This window comes from Lates calcarifer, linkage group LG10 (assembly GCF_001640805.2).
Source record: "Lates calcarifer isolate ASB-BC8 linkage group LG10, TLL_Latcal_v3, whole genome shotgun sequence".
In the NCBI taxonomy this organism is placed as follows: Eukaryota; Metazoa; Chordata; class Actinopteri; family Centropomidae; genus Lates; species Lates calcarifer.
Window position 1 is genome coordinate 17,224,415 of NC_066842.1, and position 17,171 is coordinate 17,241,585.

The window sequence follows — 17,171 nt, forward strand, 5'->3', positions numbered from 1 at the left end:
GCTTATTAAACCTCTACCGTAGTAATTGAAAATATTCAATTCAATATAATTCAGTTTTATTTATATAGCACTGAATCACAACAAAAGTCATCTCAAGGCACTTTTCATATAGAGAAGGTCTAGACCATACTCTTTATATAGCTATATAAAAATAGCTATTTACAGAGAGACACCCAACGGAAAATACCGTAGGTAGTATTTGCTGGTGTTCCGATATGCATCTTGGAATGCTTTGCATCCAGTAACGAATAATACATATGTAAAATCTGTGTTGTTTCGACTGTCTCAGAGTCATAATTACACTGACACAAAAATCTATTTTTTTGTGTGTGTGTGTGTGACAATTATATGACAAGACATAAAAATTCAGTCAAAAAATCCTCAAAGAGCATTCAAAATTTAGTTATGAATCAACATTTATTAGTTATATTTGTATATGTACACGAAAGGTACAACACTTGATATGTAGAAACAGATTTTTTTTATGTATACCATCGACCGAGGAAAGAATTCATGTATTTTTTTGTCTTTTTTTCTCGATAGTGTATCTCCTCCACACATACGCTCTGCCTTTACATCAGAATTACAACAACTTTACAAAGAGGGAAGGCCTAGAAAAGTAAGATGAGGAAAGCACGTCGTAGGCAGGAGTGAGACAGGTTATCAGCTCTATTTAGGAGTTTCTTCAGAAAGACACATTTCAGTAGAAAAGGACAAGCTTGAAGATATACTGGCTTTTTTGTTGAAATACTGTGTCAATCAATATCCATGTAATCAGTACCATTTAGCTCAGCAGGTTCCAGGTGTTTGTGCGTGCATATAGTTTCTATTAGTAGAAAGCAAAAACAAAAGGCAAGTGGAGTAAAGGCAGTTTACTGAGAGGGATTCCTATCAACCTCCATGATGTTGATGGTACGACAGAGTCTCATTGGGTAAAATGTGTGGAGATGTGGCATGTAGACAGGCTAACACGGAATCTTAAAGGTCTAGATGTCCATGTCTTCCAGCTTGAAATGCACATGCACCAGGTAAACAAAGATGCCTGAGACTAAAGCCAGTTTTTTCCATTGAAAAGACAAAATGGTTCAGATGAGTCACCTGAGGAATGTTGCTCTATACTGTAACAGGCATCTGAATACATCTGATGTTTGTTCTTTCACTCGAATCAACTACTAGGTTGTGTTTGATTCCTCACTCTATTCTACATCCAGGGCAAATTTGACCTTTTTCTTTTATCTACCTTTCTTTCCTAGCAGCCTTTATCACAGTAATTCCCAACAAAACAACTCATGTTGGCCCCCTTTTGTCAAAGCAGAAACTTCCCCTTGCTCTCTTTCTCTCTCTCTCTCTCTCTCTCTCTCATTCTTGCTCTCTTTTTTTCTCATCATCATGCAAACAGTGTTTGCTTCAGGATCACTGTAATTTCTGGAAAATTCTGCATTGCCACTGAACAGAACAATTATATATTTATTTATGTACAATGAAAATGAATGCACACTGCTTATATCTTCATGGAACAAACATTCAAAACGCTTACATTAGATACAAAAAAAAGATATTTATATATTGGTGTGTGACAGGTAAGTAAAACAACTAGTTAACAGCTATTAGAGAATAAAAAAACAAGCAATTTATTACACGATTTCCTCTCTATACATTTTTGTCTAATCTAATTTTACTCAGGACATAGATGATATTTTTTTCTAGAGGATTACATTAAAAATGTCACAGCAATGAAACTATATTCCTACATACCATTTCAATGCCCCCCAAAAGAAAACAAAAGGAACCAAAAAAAAAAAAAAAATCTGTTACCTACAATATATACACAAAGTGCAAGGAGGCACTTCAAAATATCATGCTTTTAAGATAGTGGTGCAAAAAATAATTATTTTATTTTATTCATGCTTCTAAAACCGTGAGTTTGAACATAATAGTGGTCCAACACTCAATCCCCATTGGTGACACTACTGTCTGCATTGTCTCCTTACTGGAGAGTTGTTTTGTTTGTTTTTTTGTTGTTTTTTTGTTTTTTTTTTTCGTAATTTTATTTTCCTGAAGATCACAAGGTCAAAAGGTCAGGCTCAAAGGCCCTGTTAGGTTGTCAGTGCTGTTCTCTGCAGCTCGCTGATTACAATTATAAATGTAGTGACCTTCGAGGTTTTAGAGTGTTTACGTGTGTGTTTGTATGTGTGCACTTGCAAAAAAAGAAAAAAAGAAAAAGAAAAAAAAGGTGAATTTGTGTGTGTGCGTGTGAGTGTATGCGCATGCTTGCTTTTTGTGTGTGTATGGTATGCATCAGTGTGTGAACAGCAGAACACCAAGTGAGCACTAAGTGGTATCAAAGCACACTGCTGTTAGCTTAAAGGAAAGCTAAGTGAAAGATGTCCTCTCCGAGTGTGTTTCAGGAACTGAAGGACAGAGTGCTGCGCTAAGTGTTTTGTTAAGTTTCCCTAGTGTTACTTCGCATGTTGTTGGCATTTGACGTGAACATCTTCAAGGCAAGGTTGTCATTAAGCACAAGTGAAAAGAAACAAGACAAGAGAGAAGGACACAACATTAATTAAAAAAAAAAATAAATCAAATCCACACCCACGTCACAGAAATCTCACCTCTCATGCACATGGGCTCAAAAAAGATTAACAGCCAGTAGTCCGGCTTTGACTGTACGTTTGCAGATCTTTTTTTTAAGCCATTTGGTTGTATGAGAGGATTATGTTTGTTTTTTTTTTTACCTGATAGTTGGCAACATTCTGGCATAATGCGTGTTACTGTATGTGTCCATTTTTTTGTTCTTCTCACCAATATGGACACAACAGCTGCAGCATCTAGGGTTTGTAGAAACAGTCTTGAGCTCTGGTGGCTAAAATATATTGTTGTTTACCTTTTTAGGTCTGGCTAAACAAGAAGCTGGCGAGCCTCCCCAAGGAGTGTTATATCAATGATCTGTCTCTTTGTTTGTGCAAGCCAAGAATCCATCTGACAGCCAAGAGCTGCGCTACTTCCTTCCTCCGTTTCTTTTTTTAAAAATGTTTTCAGGTCGTTCTCCTTGTGCACTCTATCAGTGTTCAATAATAACCACGTCTGTGTTTTTCAGATACACAGATTGAGGATCATTCACCTGCTAAATGTAGTCTGAAATATATTTGTGCGTGTGTGTGCTTACTGTGTGTGTTGGGAAACCTCCCTTCCTGTTGTCTTATCATATTATAAAATTATTGTCTTTCAACAAAGTCTTTTGCAGTAAACTGTCACCTTTTCCAAAGTCAAAGCTTTCCAAAGATGTGCTGTTAAGAGGCTTTTTTTTCTTGAGGTGAAAAGCTCAAGTAGTAAGCGAGTAAACATTTTAGGATTACAACATTTTTCCCTGTAAGAGTAAACATACAAGCCTGAGTATCTTTTGCTCTCCCTTATTGGGTTTTTTTAAATCATTTTTTAAAAACTTGGAATATACGATCAGTGTCGACATGGAAAGATAATGTGCATGACTCTGATTATGCATTGGCATTTTGGCTTTATTTGTGCTCTGTCACTTTGTTTGTGCTCTATATAATCTCTTTTTTGTGCTAAATTTTACTCAGATATGTCAATTTGCTCTCATAATCATATTGCCGCTAATTTGACTTTACTTTCATTGGTATCATAAAGTTATTTGTAAAAAGTGAAAGTACCGTATGAAGTTTCATATGTAGGGCAGTGATTTTCTTAGCTTGAAATTTTGAGGCTTCATCAGAAAAAGTGGAAATATCAGAGGCTGTGCCAGCCAGTTATAATGTAACCAGTGTAAGAAAACTGAAAAATGTGTTGCGTCATGGAGGCAGTTCAAAGGCCTCTGTGAGTTGATTGATTTTCTGCCTGTTTGGTCCCTATAATTGACTTGGTCATGTTCTTAACCCCCAGCTCTCTCGCTCACACACACACACGCAGACACACACAGAAGTAAGTTTTATATCTCACTCAACAGGTGACTGAAAGAAAAAAAAGTCCATTTTCATTCCAATATACGAAAAAGGGAAAACAAAAGGGGAATTTTTAAAAAAATGGGCTCCATGGTATGATTTGTGCTTTGTAATTCCACGGTGACTGTGCTTGTGGGTTATGAGGCTCAGCGCCATGTTCCTGTTTGCTATCATTCTCCCTGCCACCTACCCTTTCATCAGTTTACTGGACCTCAGGGATAGTGGGTAATATTGAGCAAAGGCAGATGTGATCAGATGCACTTCAAAGGCCTTTAACTGTTAAGCGATACTCTTAAGATGAGAGACAGAGCTGAAAATGAAAATGCAGTGGCCCTCTGCATGTATGTGATGGTACAGACAGGGATGCAACACAAGGAAGTTCAGTACAAGCATTACGTTGGTTGCCATGAATGATTAATTCCCTAAGTCCACCTCATCTTCTGGCATTAGAGTAATGAATCACCTGTATGAAACTTGGAAAAGATGATCTCAGTGCATCCCACGTTATGCAGCCACTTCTTCTCTCATCTCTATAATGCAGAATCAGGATGTATTGCTAAGAATAGCTTATCTAACTTTTTTCTCTTCCTTCCCTCTCCAAGCCTTGAAGTATGTTGTGCAAGGATCTGCTATATAGGACATAATTGTGCTCTAGCAGGTAAAGTACCTCTGTTATCATTTCACGGTTAAGTGAATTAGTATTATATATTGGTCAGATAGACAGTTACAAAAATGTTTAAAGGGACTAATAAAAAAAAGAGAAAACTAAACTACATAAAAAACAATTAGTAGTTCTGTTCATGTGACATTTTTTTTCATTCACTCTTTTATCACCAGGTAGGAAAGCTTGTGGAGCCCAGGAGCAGGGGATCTCTGTGCTGCCATTATTCATGTTTCCATGGTTCCTCCTCAACAAGCGTGCACTCCGCAGCAGAGCCGTTAGTGGCTGAGGTTACCTGCAAGCAGTTAGCAGGGAGATCTAAACAAAGGATCTAAGGCACAGATAAGAAAAAAACACACACTTCATTTCTAACAAGACTTTGGATCAAAGAACTTATAACAATATAACACTGTATAATTTGATTTTCAGCTTCAGCCAAGCAATCTGATTGGTAAATCAGGCTTGTACAGTTTATAAAGCTAATAAAGCATGGGTGACCATGCGTTATTAGCTACGGCATCAAAAAAGCAACTTTACCAATCAACACTACTATATCCTGTTTTTTTTTGTTGTTGTTGTTGTTTGCCAATTCTTGAGGTAAATGTTTTAGATGATACTTAACTGTAAACATTTTATTACTGTAAAGCCAGAACACCATTTAGGACATTCTTTTCTGTAATTTTGGGCGCTGTATGATGTTATTTGGCAATTAAAGCCTCAGCCTCTTAGGTATCACATCTATTTTGCAACCTGCAAAAACTATGGGGGAATACTATCATTTCTGTATGACCACTGATGATCATGCTTATGGTAGTCCTAAGAGCAGACCTGGAAACAGACCACACATTTAAGGTGACAAAAAAACTCAAAAACAGGCAGTAAACAAACAACAAAAAATCCCAACAATAATTATGAAGAAATTATGAATGCAAAATAGACAGATTACACAGGAAAAAAAGGTACAAACACTAGATAATTAATGCATTGTTATGTTTTTGCTACTTTGCAAGCACTCTACAGGAGTATCCATCTTTGAAAATGGGATTAGAAATGTGAGTCAGTCTATTTACAGGCAAACAGAAAAGAAAACAGAAATAAAATTAGTCATGGTGGATACTGGAAATAGCAAGCCTTTGTGTCACATTTATATGTAAATGCCCATTAATAAATGGAGACTCAGAAAGGAGGATATAACTTTTTAGTATGGACAGATTGCTTGTGTGACAGGTTGCCAGCGTTGCTAGGCAACACCTTTCACCCTTTAATAAATGAATAGGCTCATCAGTAGACCTTTTCCGCCAGGGCGTATATGTGTGTGTGGTGTGGTGTGGTGTGTGCGTGCGTGTGTGGTGTGTGTGTGTGTCAGGGAACAAGTACTCTGAACTCCCATATATTATTCTAAAAGCCTGGAATACATTCAAAGATGGTATTCAAAGTGCATTATGTTTTACATTATGGGAGCCACTTCACAGCTTTTAATTTCACAACCCAGCTTTCACAATGGGCTGAAATAGATGGTGTCAAAATGCAAAAACTCCGACTGTGAATGACTCAGTGACAGCCTGGTAGATGTGCGTATGTAGGGAATATATGAATTAGCTAATTAGCTGTTAACACTTTTCACTCTCTACATTTTAAATCCTACAGCAAAAGGTGACCCCTTTCGAAATAAATCTGTTAAACAATTAAAAATAGCCACATTTTAAGGTAATACACAATAAACTGCTCTGGACATTAAGCTGAATAAAAGGTAATGAGAAAATACCTATGGAAAAGGAAAAACATTATTCTGTTGAGATTTCTTTTCTTCTTCTTCTTTTTGGAAAATGGATGTAATGTGAATTTTTGATAGATAGGAGAGCTACTAAATTATTCCTCAGGGTCATAATGAGGATTATTTGGTGCTGCCTTTTGAGTTTTTTGAGCCAATTCCCAACAGGTTGCAGTTCTTAGATTAGCAAACTGTAGAACAGTTAATTTAAATAATTTTTTTGTTTAATTTTGCAAAACATTTGGTAAGAGCGCTTTAAATCCTTTGGACATTCAATCAACACAAAAGCTGCTTTTCCAGAAGAATGAAATACATACGTACACATGCATCTGTTGTTCTCTTGCTTCACTTCTGCTATAGAATAACAGTGGGTGTATTTACATTATTATATACAAAGATGCAATGAATAAAACAAAAAGTCAAGCAAAGGTGCAGGGTGAGCATGCAACAACAAGAGAGGGTTATATACAAGTCTCTATGTCCGTAAGCATTAATTGTACCTTGCATTCATCTACTACGACAGAATTGTTAGCAGTGGCGGTAGCGGTTGTAGTAGCGGTAGCGGTTAAGACGCACTGGTTGGAATTGTTTTCGTGGTGGTTCTTCATATCGTCATAATAAGACTGGGTCTTCGTCATCATTTCAATGTCGTCAGATTTAGCCATGTGAGCATCCAGCTCTTCAAGCTCTGCCTTGGACATGTGGTACACGATGCCTGCACCGTAGGAGTCGCCCACCACGTTCACTGAGGTTCTGAATCGATCCCTGAAGAAAGAGAAAATCAGCATGGAAAGATGGTTTGGCATGCTTAATAAATGAGGTAAATATGAGCAGGAATTTGCAGACGCAGGAAAAACAAAAACCTATCAGTGCATAACCACAATATACTTTTTTGTTCTGTCAAACTCACAGCAGCCAATCGACAGCAACCAGCAGACTGATGTCCTGGGTTGGCAGGCCTACAGCGGTCAGGATCAACAGCATAGTCACCAGGCCGGCACTGGGAATACTGGCTGCTCCAACACTGGCCAGGGTGGCTGTCAGACTGGATAAAGAGACAGCAAAGTGGCACTTGATCACACATCTCCAAAACCCGCTACGCATAACCATGTCCTCCACAACTCTCCTCTGCACCCTGCCTCAACTCTTCAGACACCAGTGAGAGTGAATTCGCTACACCTCATTGCTGCAGGTGAAGACATTCATTTTCTATGGTGCTCATGTAAAGAGCAGCAGCTGAAGAGCACCAGAGTGGGTACTCCACTGCACATTAAGAGAAGTTTAAATGTGAGAGATGCTGTGTTAATTTGAGGGTTTGTGGACTGATGTGCCATAAAAATGTCAGGCTGAAGGTCATCCGTCCTCAACTCACTCTATTAACAGAGGAGTATTTGGGGAAGTTCATTACAGATACTCGAGAAACAGTAAGTGTTTTGTATTTATCTTTCTGCTTAGTGTGAGACATGGCACTGGCACATGTTGTTGCTTCCTCCTTGTGGTTTATTTGCTCCACTGTAAATTTCTTCTCTATAGTTGCAGCCACTTTGATCAACTGAGGCTTTTCTGTTCGTGGAATGCCTCCACACCACTACTGTGTCTGTCCTCATTTATTAAGAACTAACAGTGTTTGCCAAACTGCATCCTCAGGGTTCCATTTAAACACTTAGTGTTATAACTAAGAATAGCTCTCTGACTTTTGAGTGCCATCAAATTAATCTAGAAGCCTATTTTCATACAGGGATAGCTGTGACAACTGCAACAATAGTATGTTTTCCATTCAACAGTGCAAATGGCATTAACTAATTGAATATGACAAATTCTAAGTACAAAGACAAACCATCACAAATGTTTTCTGACCTGACAGTCACAATCTGACCCGGGTCAAGGTGGACACCGTTCATTTGGGCAATGAAGATGGCAGCCACGGCCTCATACAGAGCAGTTCCATCCATGTTGATGGTGGCACCGACTGGGAGCACAAAACGAGTGACTCTTTTGTCAATACCCAAGTTTTCCTCCAGACAACGGAAGGTGACAGGCAGTGTACCAGCACTGGAGGGAAAAGCAAAGGAAGGCAGGTTATATATTGTATTAACTGAATGAACATCAAGAAGCCTTTGTTGATCCAGCTATCCACCCTGATGCTGACCTGGAGGCTGTCCCCAGAGCAGTGATCCAGGCCTGGAAGATTCCCAGGAAGAAGGTGAAGGGGTTTTTCCTGACGATAGCAAAATAGATGCTGGGCAGGAAGATTGCTCCATGGATGATGAGGCCAATAATTACAGTCACCATGTACATGCCCAACTGCCTGGCAACCACCTCCAGATCCTTGATGGAAATTATCTTACCACAGATCAGACAGGCAATACCCAAGGGAGAGTACCTGATGAGATGAAAAAGCTTTCATTATTATTTTAAATTCAGTATTAAAAACAGGAACTATCCGTTTGTCGGAAAAAAACAAGTTCTGCTTTAAATCGCTGTCATCTCTTTAAATGTGGTAATGACTTGAGATATAACTTGGCATAAATAGTTATTTCTGAGTCAAAACAAGTAAATGAGTTTCAAAATGAGTCAATGAGATTCTTAAGTGATACTAACCACATGATCATGATGACAAGTTTCATCACAATCTCATTGAGGATGTTGAAGAATTCAATCATGAGTCTGGCCCTCTCTCCCATCTTGCCCATGCAGATGCCAAATGCAATAAAGAAACCAATCAGACCTGTGACAGAAAATCATAAATGCATCCTTAACTCTAGACACCAGTGTGGACAGGTGAGATGACTACAGCATGAAGGAATTGTTATTAGAAGGTGAGACGTTTTACATTTACAGCCAAAAAACATCAAGTTTGTCCAGATGTTTTCTAATGTCAAACTGTGTAAATGTAGCTTTCATTTTTAGCCATGATATTTTTTTTGCCATTAGTTAGGCAGACTGAAATATCTTAGTGACTAATTGGGATGCCCAGAGAATGAATCCTACTGAATATGCGACAATTGTGATTTTGAGTGAAATGTCTGAACAAATGTTGAATGGACTGCCATGACATTTAATACAGACATTCATGTCCCCTTTAGGATGATCTATAACTTTCACAATAATTTTTTTAATGTAGTTAAATACTTGCCAAACTAACATTCCCCTTAGCATCAGCTGTACTCAGCATTTCGTGCTAATTAGAAAATGTTAGCACACTAAAACACTTAACAAAGATTGTGAACATGCCTAACATGTTACCTGCCTAGCATGAGCATGTTAGCATTGTCATCGTGAGCGTGTTAGCATGCTGTACCGCCTCACACACCCGCTTAATTCTTGTTTAGCAGTAATAATCCTATTGTAAGTTTTTTCATTTGGAAAAAATGTCACACACCCAAAACATTCATGCCACTTTTGAACTGCAGGGACTTTTTGACGATGAACTGAGGCTCCTTGGTAATGTTCGCCACCAGTCCCTCCACGGTGGTGACATTGACATCTTCCTCAACGACAACCTCCACCTTCTTTGTGACTGTCTGGATCTGAGGTTACAAAGGAAAACATATTAGTTATGAGCTTAATCACTGATACTCTGCCAGTTATGCCAGTTATTAAGTGCCACTCAACTGACAGTGATAGAGTTTGAAAATCTGCCCCTTCACAGACGGAGAGTGGGCGCTATATCATATCACAACGCTATTTTTATGTTCTAATGTGTATTTGAATTCTTCTGTTGATAAATCCTCTATATTTGCAATAAAAACAGTCCAAGGACACCCATTTGTGCAAGCCTACTGATTTCTGAACATGCAAGCAACATCTTTTTTCTCAAATTTAATGTTTTGGACAAAATGATATTCCACATTCAGTGATGCCAAACTCTTCATACTTGATTTGACATATTTTCTAAGCATTTGGCACCCGCACTGACAATCAAACTTCAGTATTAAACAGTGTGTATCATCTTATTTTCCTCCATTACCTGTTGGAAACAAGCCTGCACAAGGTTCTCTGGGAACAGGTTCCTGATCAGATCAAAGAAGGCATCCAAACTGGACACATCATCATTTTTCTCGCCCTCGCCCAGATTCTCCTTCAGTTTGGGGTTGCCAGGGTGGATGACTAACACCAGGATGACTCCCAGGATAGCAGCAATAACAGTGGTGGACATGTAGTAGACCATAGCTCTGGTGCCCAGGCGACCGCTGGATTTGGCGTCCAAACCGGCCAGACCTGCAGCCAAAACAAGCAAGATCGTGTTTACCTGGTAATTACTTGGTCTTATTGAATGGAAATGTTTACTCAATACTGCGGGGCATGAAGGCTGAATGCAAAGACCATTAGGAGACTGCATAATGGTGTTTGATCATGTGCATGATGCTTGGCATGATGAATTAAATTAAATACTGCCAATCATGATTTTATTATCAGAATCACAATAATAATGGGATTTTTCCTTGCATCTTTTAGCAGTATTACCACAGTAAAAGGTACAGATGAAGAATTAGAGTTTATTTGCCCTCAGCCTCACAAGAGCTGCTGTAAAGACAAAATGTAAACACACCACTAAAATATCTAATATTCTGGTAATGATGTAATGTATTTGCCATAAGTGATCAGTCACACTGCACCTGTGATTAAACTGGAGATGATGAGAGGGAGGATCAGCATCTTCAGCATCCTCATCAGGATATCTCCAGGAAAAGCAATCACCATGACAATATCTGGGTGGATTGGGGAGGCAACACGAAGCAACATCCCCGCTACAGCTCCCAAGATCACACCTGGAGTGCAAGGAGGAGTGTGAGTGAGTGAAACTGCGAGAGTGTATAATGGCAAAGTAGAAGAGAATCAGGAATGAAGTCAGACTGATATTTTTACATTTAAATAAAACATTACAAAAAAAGCCATTTTTGTGTATTTTCTGCCACTGAGAAAGGCTTAGATATAATCTATGAAATAACAAATGAGCAACAATTTTCTCCTTAAACTTGCCTCAATAACTGACCTCCGCCTAATCAGTTCAGTTGGTTAATGCTATATGAGAAGCTGACTGCTGCATGCTTTAGGAGGACAGTGGGTTGAGGAGATAAAACAGAAACCTGCTAAGAGAGAGTAAATCTCTTCGAGGATTAAGATCAGATCTCTTTGAAGCGGTGGGGAGGAGGCAGCATGTCAGATTCCCTGGTGAAGCATCTGTAATCTCTGCAAACCCAAAATGTTTTCGAGGATTTTTTTCTCTTTGTGGTAGGGAAGGTGAAAAAGATTTATACTAGTATTCAATAAAGGGAGAAAACAGAGGTAGTAGTCTCAGGCTCACCTTGTGCCTCAGTGGGATACTTCAGCTGGCTAATGGGTTTTTCTACCCCTACCTATCCCCTGTTTTCCATTCACTCTCTAAAAGCCTGATTTTTTTTTAAAAGTTCAGCCCCTCTCAACCAAAGCCACTGTTGACCCTTGACATATGTCTCTTCCAACTAACAGTTCTTTTCCTGCCAAGCAGTGTTTCTGTCCAGAAAGTAAAGATGACCTCTGTGTGCTCTAAACCCCCTGCAGCTCTGCCTACCAGGCCTGGTAGTTGGCCTCTGTGTCTGCCCATCTCGGGCTAGACAAAACTCCAGCATCCACCCCCCCTGCCCCCTCCCGGAGGCTGCACTTCCTCTACTACCACACCACTGCCAAAGACCACACAGCCCGAGACGTTGTTTAATAACACGCACTGGAATCAAAAGCCCTCCAGCTTTCTTATTAAAAAAAACAAAGTAAGCTGTCCTCCTGTGCTTCAATCTATCCTCCAGTCTAGCAGCATCCTGTGGATTCTGCACACCCAATGGTTTTGGATGGCACTTGATTTCCTGTGCCTTCTCTTTGGCCTATTTGCTAGTTCCTATTCAGGCTCTTATCTGCCAAGTGACAGATGATCAATGATCACACTGGCTCACTTGCTTTGCAAGAGTCCTGCCAAGTGGGGTGAGATGTACACATTACACATGCTCACAAAAACACACATGCATGCAGGCAGGATACAGATAGACAGGCACACACATGGCTAAAGGAAACACACACACACACACACACTCATATATATACATATATGCATCTATACTGGCCTATCTTATAAGCCTATGCTTATAAAGTAGTAAGACTTGGGGGGGGCACATAGCTGTCAGACACAACAAAGTATAAATGATATGTGCTGGTTAAACACAAATCTAATTTAAGGCCTATAACCAGAGAATGCATCACAGCTTTCGTGCCCTTTCCTCTTTTCATTAAATCTCCCCCTGTGGCGCTGTGAGCCACTGCTATAATCACAATATTTTTCATGCAACACCAGAGGCTGTTTGGGTGTCCAGTGCCGCAGAGAGCTTTTGATAGCAACAGGTGGCACAGAGCTGGGGAAGGTCAGGACACCCAGTCATCTTACTGTCTGGTACACTGAGCAAGCACAGATGGCATCTCCTCCTCATATTACGAGCAAGCTGCATAATCGAGCTCTGACTTAACAGATCACTGAGCTCAGTGGTGGTGCCCATTTTCAGCATGCCCTCCTCTGTATTAGGCCCTTAAGGAAATTAGGAAGAAAGAAATAGAAACAGTGATGAGGTGACTTACCGAAGACAGTGAGTGTGAGCAGAAGGTTCTTAAACATCGAGGAGCAGATTTTGGCACATTTAGACTGAGGCCTGGCCTCAATGGGCTCCAGGTGACTCTCGTGCATCCTCACCTCCACTTGTTTAGGCATACTGTTGGCACTGTGAAAGACAAGAAGGAAAAATAATGAAAGGGCTATTCATTAAATGCAAAACCATCAAGCCAAACCACTTCAAAAACACACTCCTGACCATACAGCATTATTATCCAGTATACATCACATGGTCACATTCTGTCATGCATGGTCACTGTGAGAAAAAGCAAGCATTATGTTGACTCTATAACAAAATAGAGCACCATAACACAGAAATCAGATATTCTGGATGTGCGCAGTGTCCCTGAAAACCATAGGTAAAAAGAAAATGGTGCATAATGACAAAATGTTAAGCATTCAAGTGTGTTGCCAAGCTGTCAGTCCAACACTGTTCATGGTTACTATAGCATCCAACAGATGGAAGCTGACTACAAGCTGCTGCTTGTAAAATTGCAGTCCTTTGGAGCGATACATCAGACACTCAACATCTCAAGTCAATCTATGAAGAATTGATTCTGTATTTCTCTTTAGTACAGAAATTTGTAAGAGGCTTTGATTTTGGATTTTGGAAGAATTTACAGGCATGTCTACATGATGTAATGTGACTGATTGAAATAACTTTCCGATTTTTCAAATAACGTTCACTACACGTGAAGAAGGTATACAGATTAACTATATTCAAGCTCATCAAAATTAAGCACACAGTACTATTCAAACACTACATTATGTAATGTGTAATTCATTGCTATAAGAAGTGTGGACAAACACTGACACAAATCCCCTGGCAAATGTCTTTGGGTAGTCATTTAAGACAGTGACGGAAAAGAGAAACACATGGAGGGAAAAAAAATACAACAAGAAAATGCCAACTTGACAGTACAAACGATTGGTGAATTACAGAGAGGAGGAGCAAACTTATTGCCTGTTAATACATATACACCTGTGTTATACATTCTCTGTCTTAGTAATGGTTGTGTAGGAGTATGTTTAGAATCACACAAAACCGCCAATACAATTGTAGGAAGAGGGGACTCAGTCATGCAGATGAATTAATTGAATGAAAAGTGATTTCCCTTTACAGGCAACACAGAGCAGTTTCCTGTGATCCCGTTGAGGTGTGAATGAGTTTGTCAGTGAGAAAAGAGCCAGCTGTGTCTGTCACATGCCAGTTAGTTAGGTGTTCAATAACTCTGAATGAGGAAGAAAAAAGAGGCACTATAGCTTCATATTCATTGTCCCCTCAAGAAGTTGCAGGAACAATATATCAAATTGCCTTACTCAGTTTGACATATTTTTTGTCTATAAAGAAATAGAGATGTCTCTGTGCTTCTATTCATCTCCAATAAGTCCATGAAAATGTCTGCTGTGATGGATTACAAAGGAAAGCAAAGAAGAAATAATGTCACTCTGACCTTTCACCTCACCCCTGGGGTTCACGGCCTAAAACTCACAAACGGAGGCCTCAATGGTGAAGTTATTTTTTTTGTCCTCGTACCCTCCCCCAATAGTCCACTATGAAGTCAGAACACTTCATTGATATTAATCATGATGGCTGTCGTTTTTTTTTTCCAAAGCTGAAACCTGATCAAAGGAAAGACCGGGAGCTCAAATCAATAGGCTGCATTTGGAGAACTTCCTCACAACCAAAAGCTCTTCATGGGGTTATTGTTGTTGTGTTAGTAGTCACTAATAATTCCACATGAGCACACATACACAGACTCACACACTTACACACACCTCCCCCGGCTTTGTGTATTGCTGCGTTGCAAGCTTGGCTATAGGAGGACCACCTGGTCAGCTTCCAGGCGCACAGATGGATCCGTCCTATCTCATCTTATTAATTTCAAAGTGAAGTGTGAAACTCACAGAAAATACATGCAAACAGCAGGGAAACAGTAGCCACCATCACGCTCAACCTCTGCGCTGTTTCATACTTCTGACAAAAGCTGGATGAATTAGTAAAAAACCCCAGGAATGAAGCGCTGAAAAATTAGCATCACCATGTAATCCCATTCCATAAGAGCGATGAGTGCTGTTAATTGAATTTTGCCCCTTTTTCTCTCCCTTTCATTATTTTTAGCACTAAGAGAGAGGGAGGAAGCAGATGTTGGATGTCACAGTGGTCGGATATTATTCTGTCATGATCCTCTCATTAGCACTTCTCTCACCAAGTCAGAGACAGATGAGGGAGTGGGCTTGTGCATCCCGGTGATAAATGAATATGAAAATGTGTAGAGAAATTATATCAGAGAACTATCATGCCACATCAGTAGGAAAAAGGTGTGTTTTTTATGTATGGAAAATTCTCCTCACTGTAGAAGAATACTTAAGAGAATATGTAAGAATACTTCCAAGATATTAAACCTTTTTCAGCATCCATTGACTTAAATGGATTCGAGCTGCTTCTTTTAGAAACTGTAAATCCAAAAAAATTGCACTGAGATGTTAATAGCCACTCATAGAGTGAGTTTCTGTGACTATATTTGGATTCGACATAAAGTCTAGTAAAATTTCATAATTCAAAAGTCATGACAGACACACACAGATGCACACACACGCAGAGTTTCTTGTCCTCAGTCTCTAATGGGATCATCTTATAAACCGGTTAATCTTGGCTCAGGGCTTAGTCAGATTAATTGCATTACAGGACTGTGAAGCCATGAGGAATTAATGAAGGTCTTAATAAACCTACACCTGATGCCAAACTATTATGACATACAAACTAAACTGAAAGATGCTAAAATTCTCCAAAATTATAATTCCCTATTCACATGTACACTAGAGAAGATCGAGATGTTGTCTATTATTTGTTGCTGATGCATAACAACCTTTGACTCTGATATAAAATATAGATTGCATGAGTGTTACTGAAGCATTAAGTGACTGAAGTGAATGAAGAAAAAAAAGTAAGTAAAAGTAGATTATGTCCGGCCTAACTGAATGGGATGCATGATACTTACTTCATTTCTGGTGGAGTTGAAGTAAGTGCTATATACATTGACCAGGATCAAATCTCCAGCCTTTGGTATTTAAGAGTCAATAAGCACAAGAAATTGTGAGCAGGATTACGACTGCTCCATCCTCCCCCGCCAAAAAAATAAATAAATAAAAAAATTGCCAGATGTCAACAGATATGGTCCAAGGTAACCGACCGGTGGCTGAAAACACCAGAGGTGTGCTGACAGCTAGAAGTCCTCAGCTGTCCAACAGCTCATCCAAAGCATCCAGAGAGGAGCGAGTCAACACAGCCCAGACGACAGACCCATTCGCAGCCGCTGCAACCTGAATTGGCCCATCCTGATGTCTGCAAACACCCCCACCCCACCCACCCACACCCTCCAACCACCACCACCACCACCACCCGCCCCCCTCACCATCACCACCACCCACAGCCGGCTACACACCAAGACACACACGTGCAAGCATACGCACATGCACACGCACACACAACACAATCACATCAAAAATAAATAACTAAAAAGAAAAAAGTGGAGGGAGGAGTCAGTTTCGAAGCTTAAGAGTCAAATCCCTCAGGGACCCTCCATTCCCTGGACTCTCTAATCCCTCCAGAGAGCACGCTCCCAGACTCATCCGGCTACGTGGGATAGTGAGGGAAAGGCCAGGCTGCTGGAGATGAGCATGATGATGCTTACTAATGCCACAATGTGGACAGTAGTGCTTTGTAAGTAGCCCTTTTGCTGAGAAGGGAATAAAGGAATGACGGATGGAAGATTTAATGTCCATATTGCTTTGAGGTCATTCTGATGGATAGCAGATGAGAGGTTAATGTTTACTGCTCTCTGTAGTTATGCAGCAACATATTATTATGTCACAGTGATCCAAGAGCACACAGTACATTATATGCTCTCAGCAAATGGGAATGTCACACAAGACCACTCATCAAAAATCATCAGATGTAAAGATGTAATATTAGTATATATTGTGTCCTTTAAAAGGGAAAACGGACACAAACATTTTTTTGTCTTTTACGATACTGACAGAGAAAGGTTCACACATTCAAGTCACACACTCTTCGACATATAGATTTATATATCCCCACTATTCAATAATGCTCCAAAGCTCTGAACTCCAAAGCACAAATGA

General features: G+C 39.7%; 1 protein-coding gene across 3 annotated transcripts in view; it reads right to left on the reverse strand.

Annotated features, from left to right (window-relative positions):
• Positions 1 to 398: 398 nt before the first annotated feature.
• slc1a2b (solute carrier family 1 member 2b) overlaps positions 399 to 17,171 on the reverse strand; it is a 31,261-nt gene continuing 14,488 nt past the window's right edge. Inside the window, exons 1-11 of one of the 3 annotated variants that reach the window (XM_018664034.2) lie at positions 16,028 to 16,364; positions 12,995 to 13,134; positions 11,011 to 11,163; positions 10,362 to 10,612; positions 9,774 to 9,921; positions 8,993 to 9,119; positions 8,541 to 8,774; positions 8,249 to 8,443; positions 7,302 to 7,436; positions 6,892 to 7,156; positions 399 to 4,915 (exon numbers count right to left, since the gene is read on the reverse strand). In XM_018664034.2, coding sequence (XP_018519550.1) covers positions 4,844 to 4,915; positions 6,892 to 7,156; positions 7,302 to 7,436; positions 8,249 to 8,443; positions 8,541 to 8,774; positions 8,993 to 9,119; positions 9,774 to 9,921; positions 10,362 to 10,612; positions 11,011 to 11,163; positions 12,995 to 13,134; positions 16,028 to 16,065 — 1,758 coding nt within the window. In that variant the 5' untranslated portion in view covers positions 16,066 to 16,364 and the 3' untranslated portion in view covers positions 399 to 4,843. Of the gene's footprint in view, positions 4,916 to 6,891; positions 7,157 to 7,301; positions 7,437 to 8,248; positions 8,444 to 8,540; positions 8,775 to 8,992; positions 9,120 to 9,773; positions 9,922 to 10,361; positions 10,613 to 11,010; positions 11,164 to 12,994; positions 13,135 to 16,027; positions 16,365 to 17,171 lie in introns of those variants that run through there. The other 2 variants (XM_018664036.2, XM_018664035.2) reach the window with 2 other exon arrangements.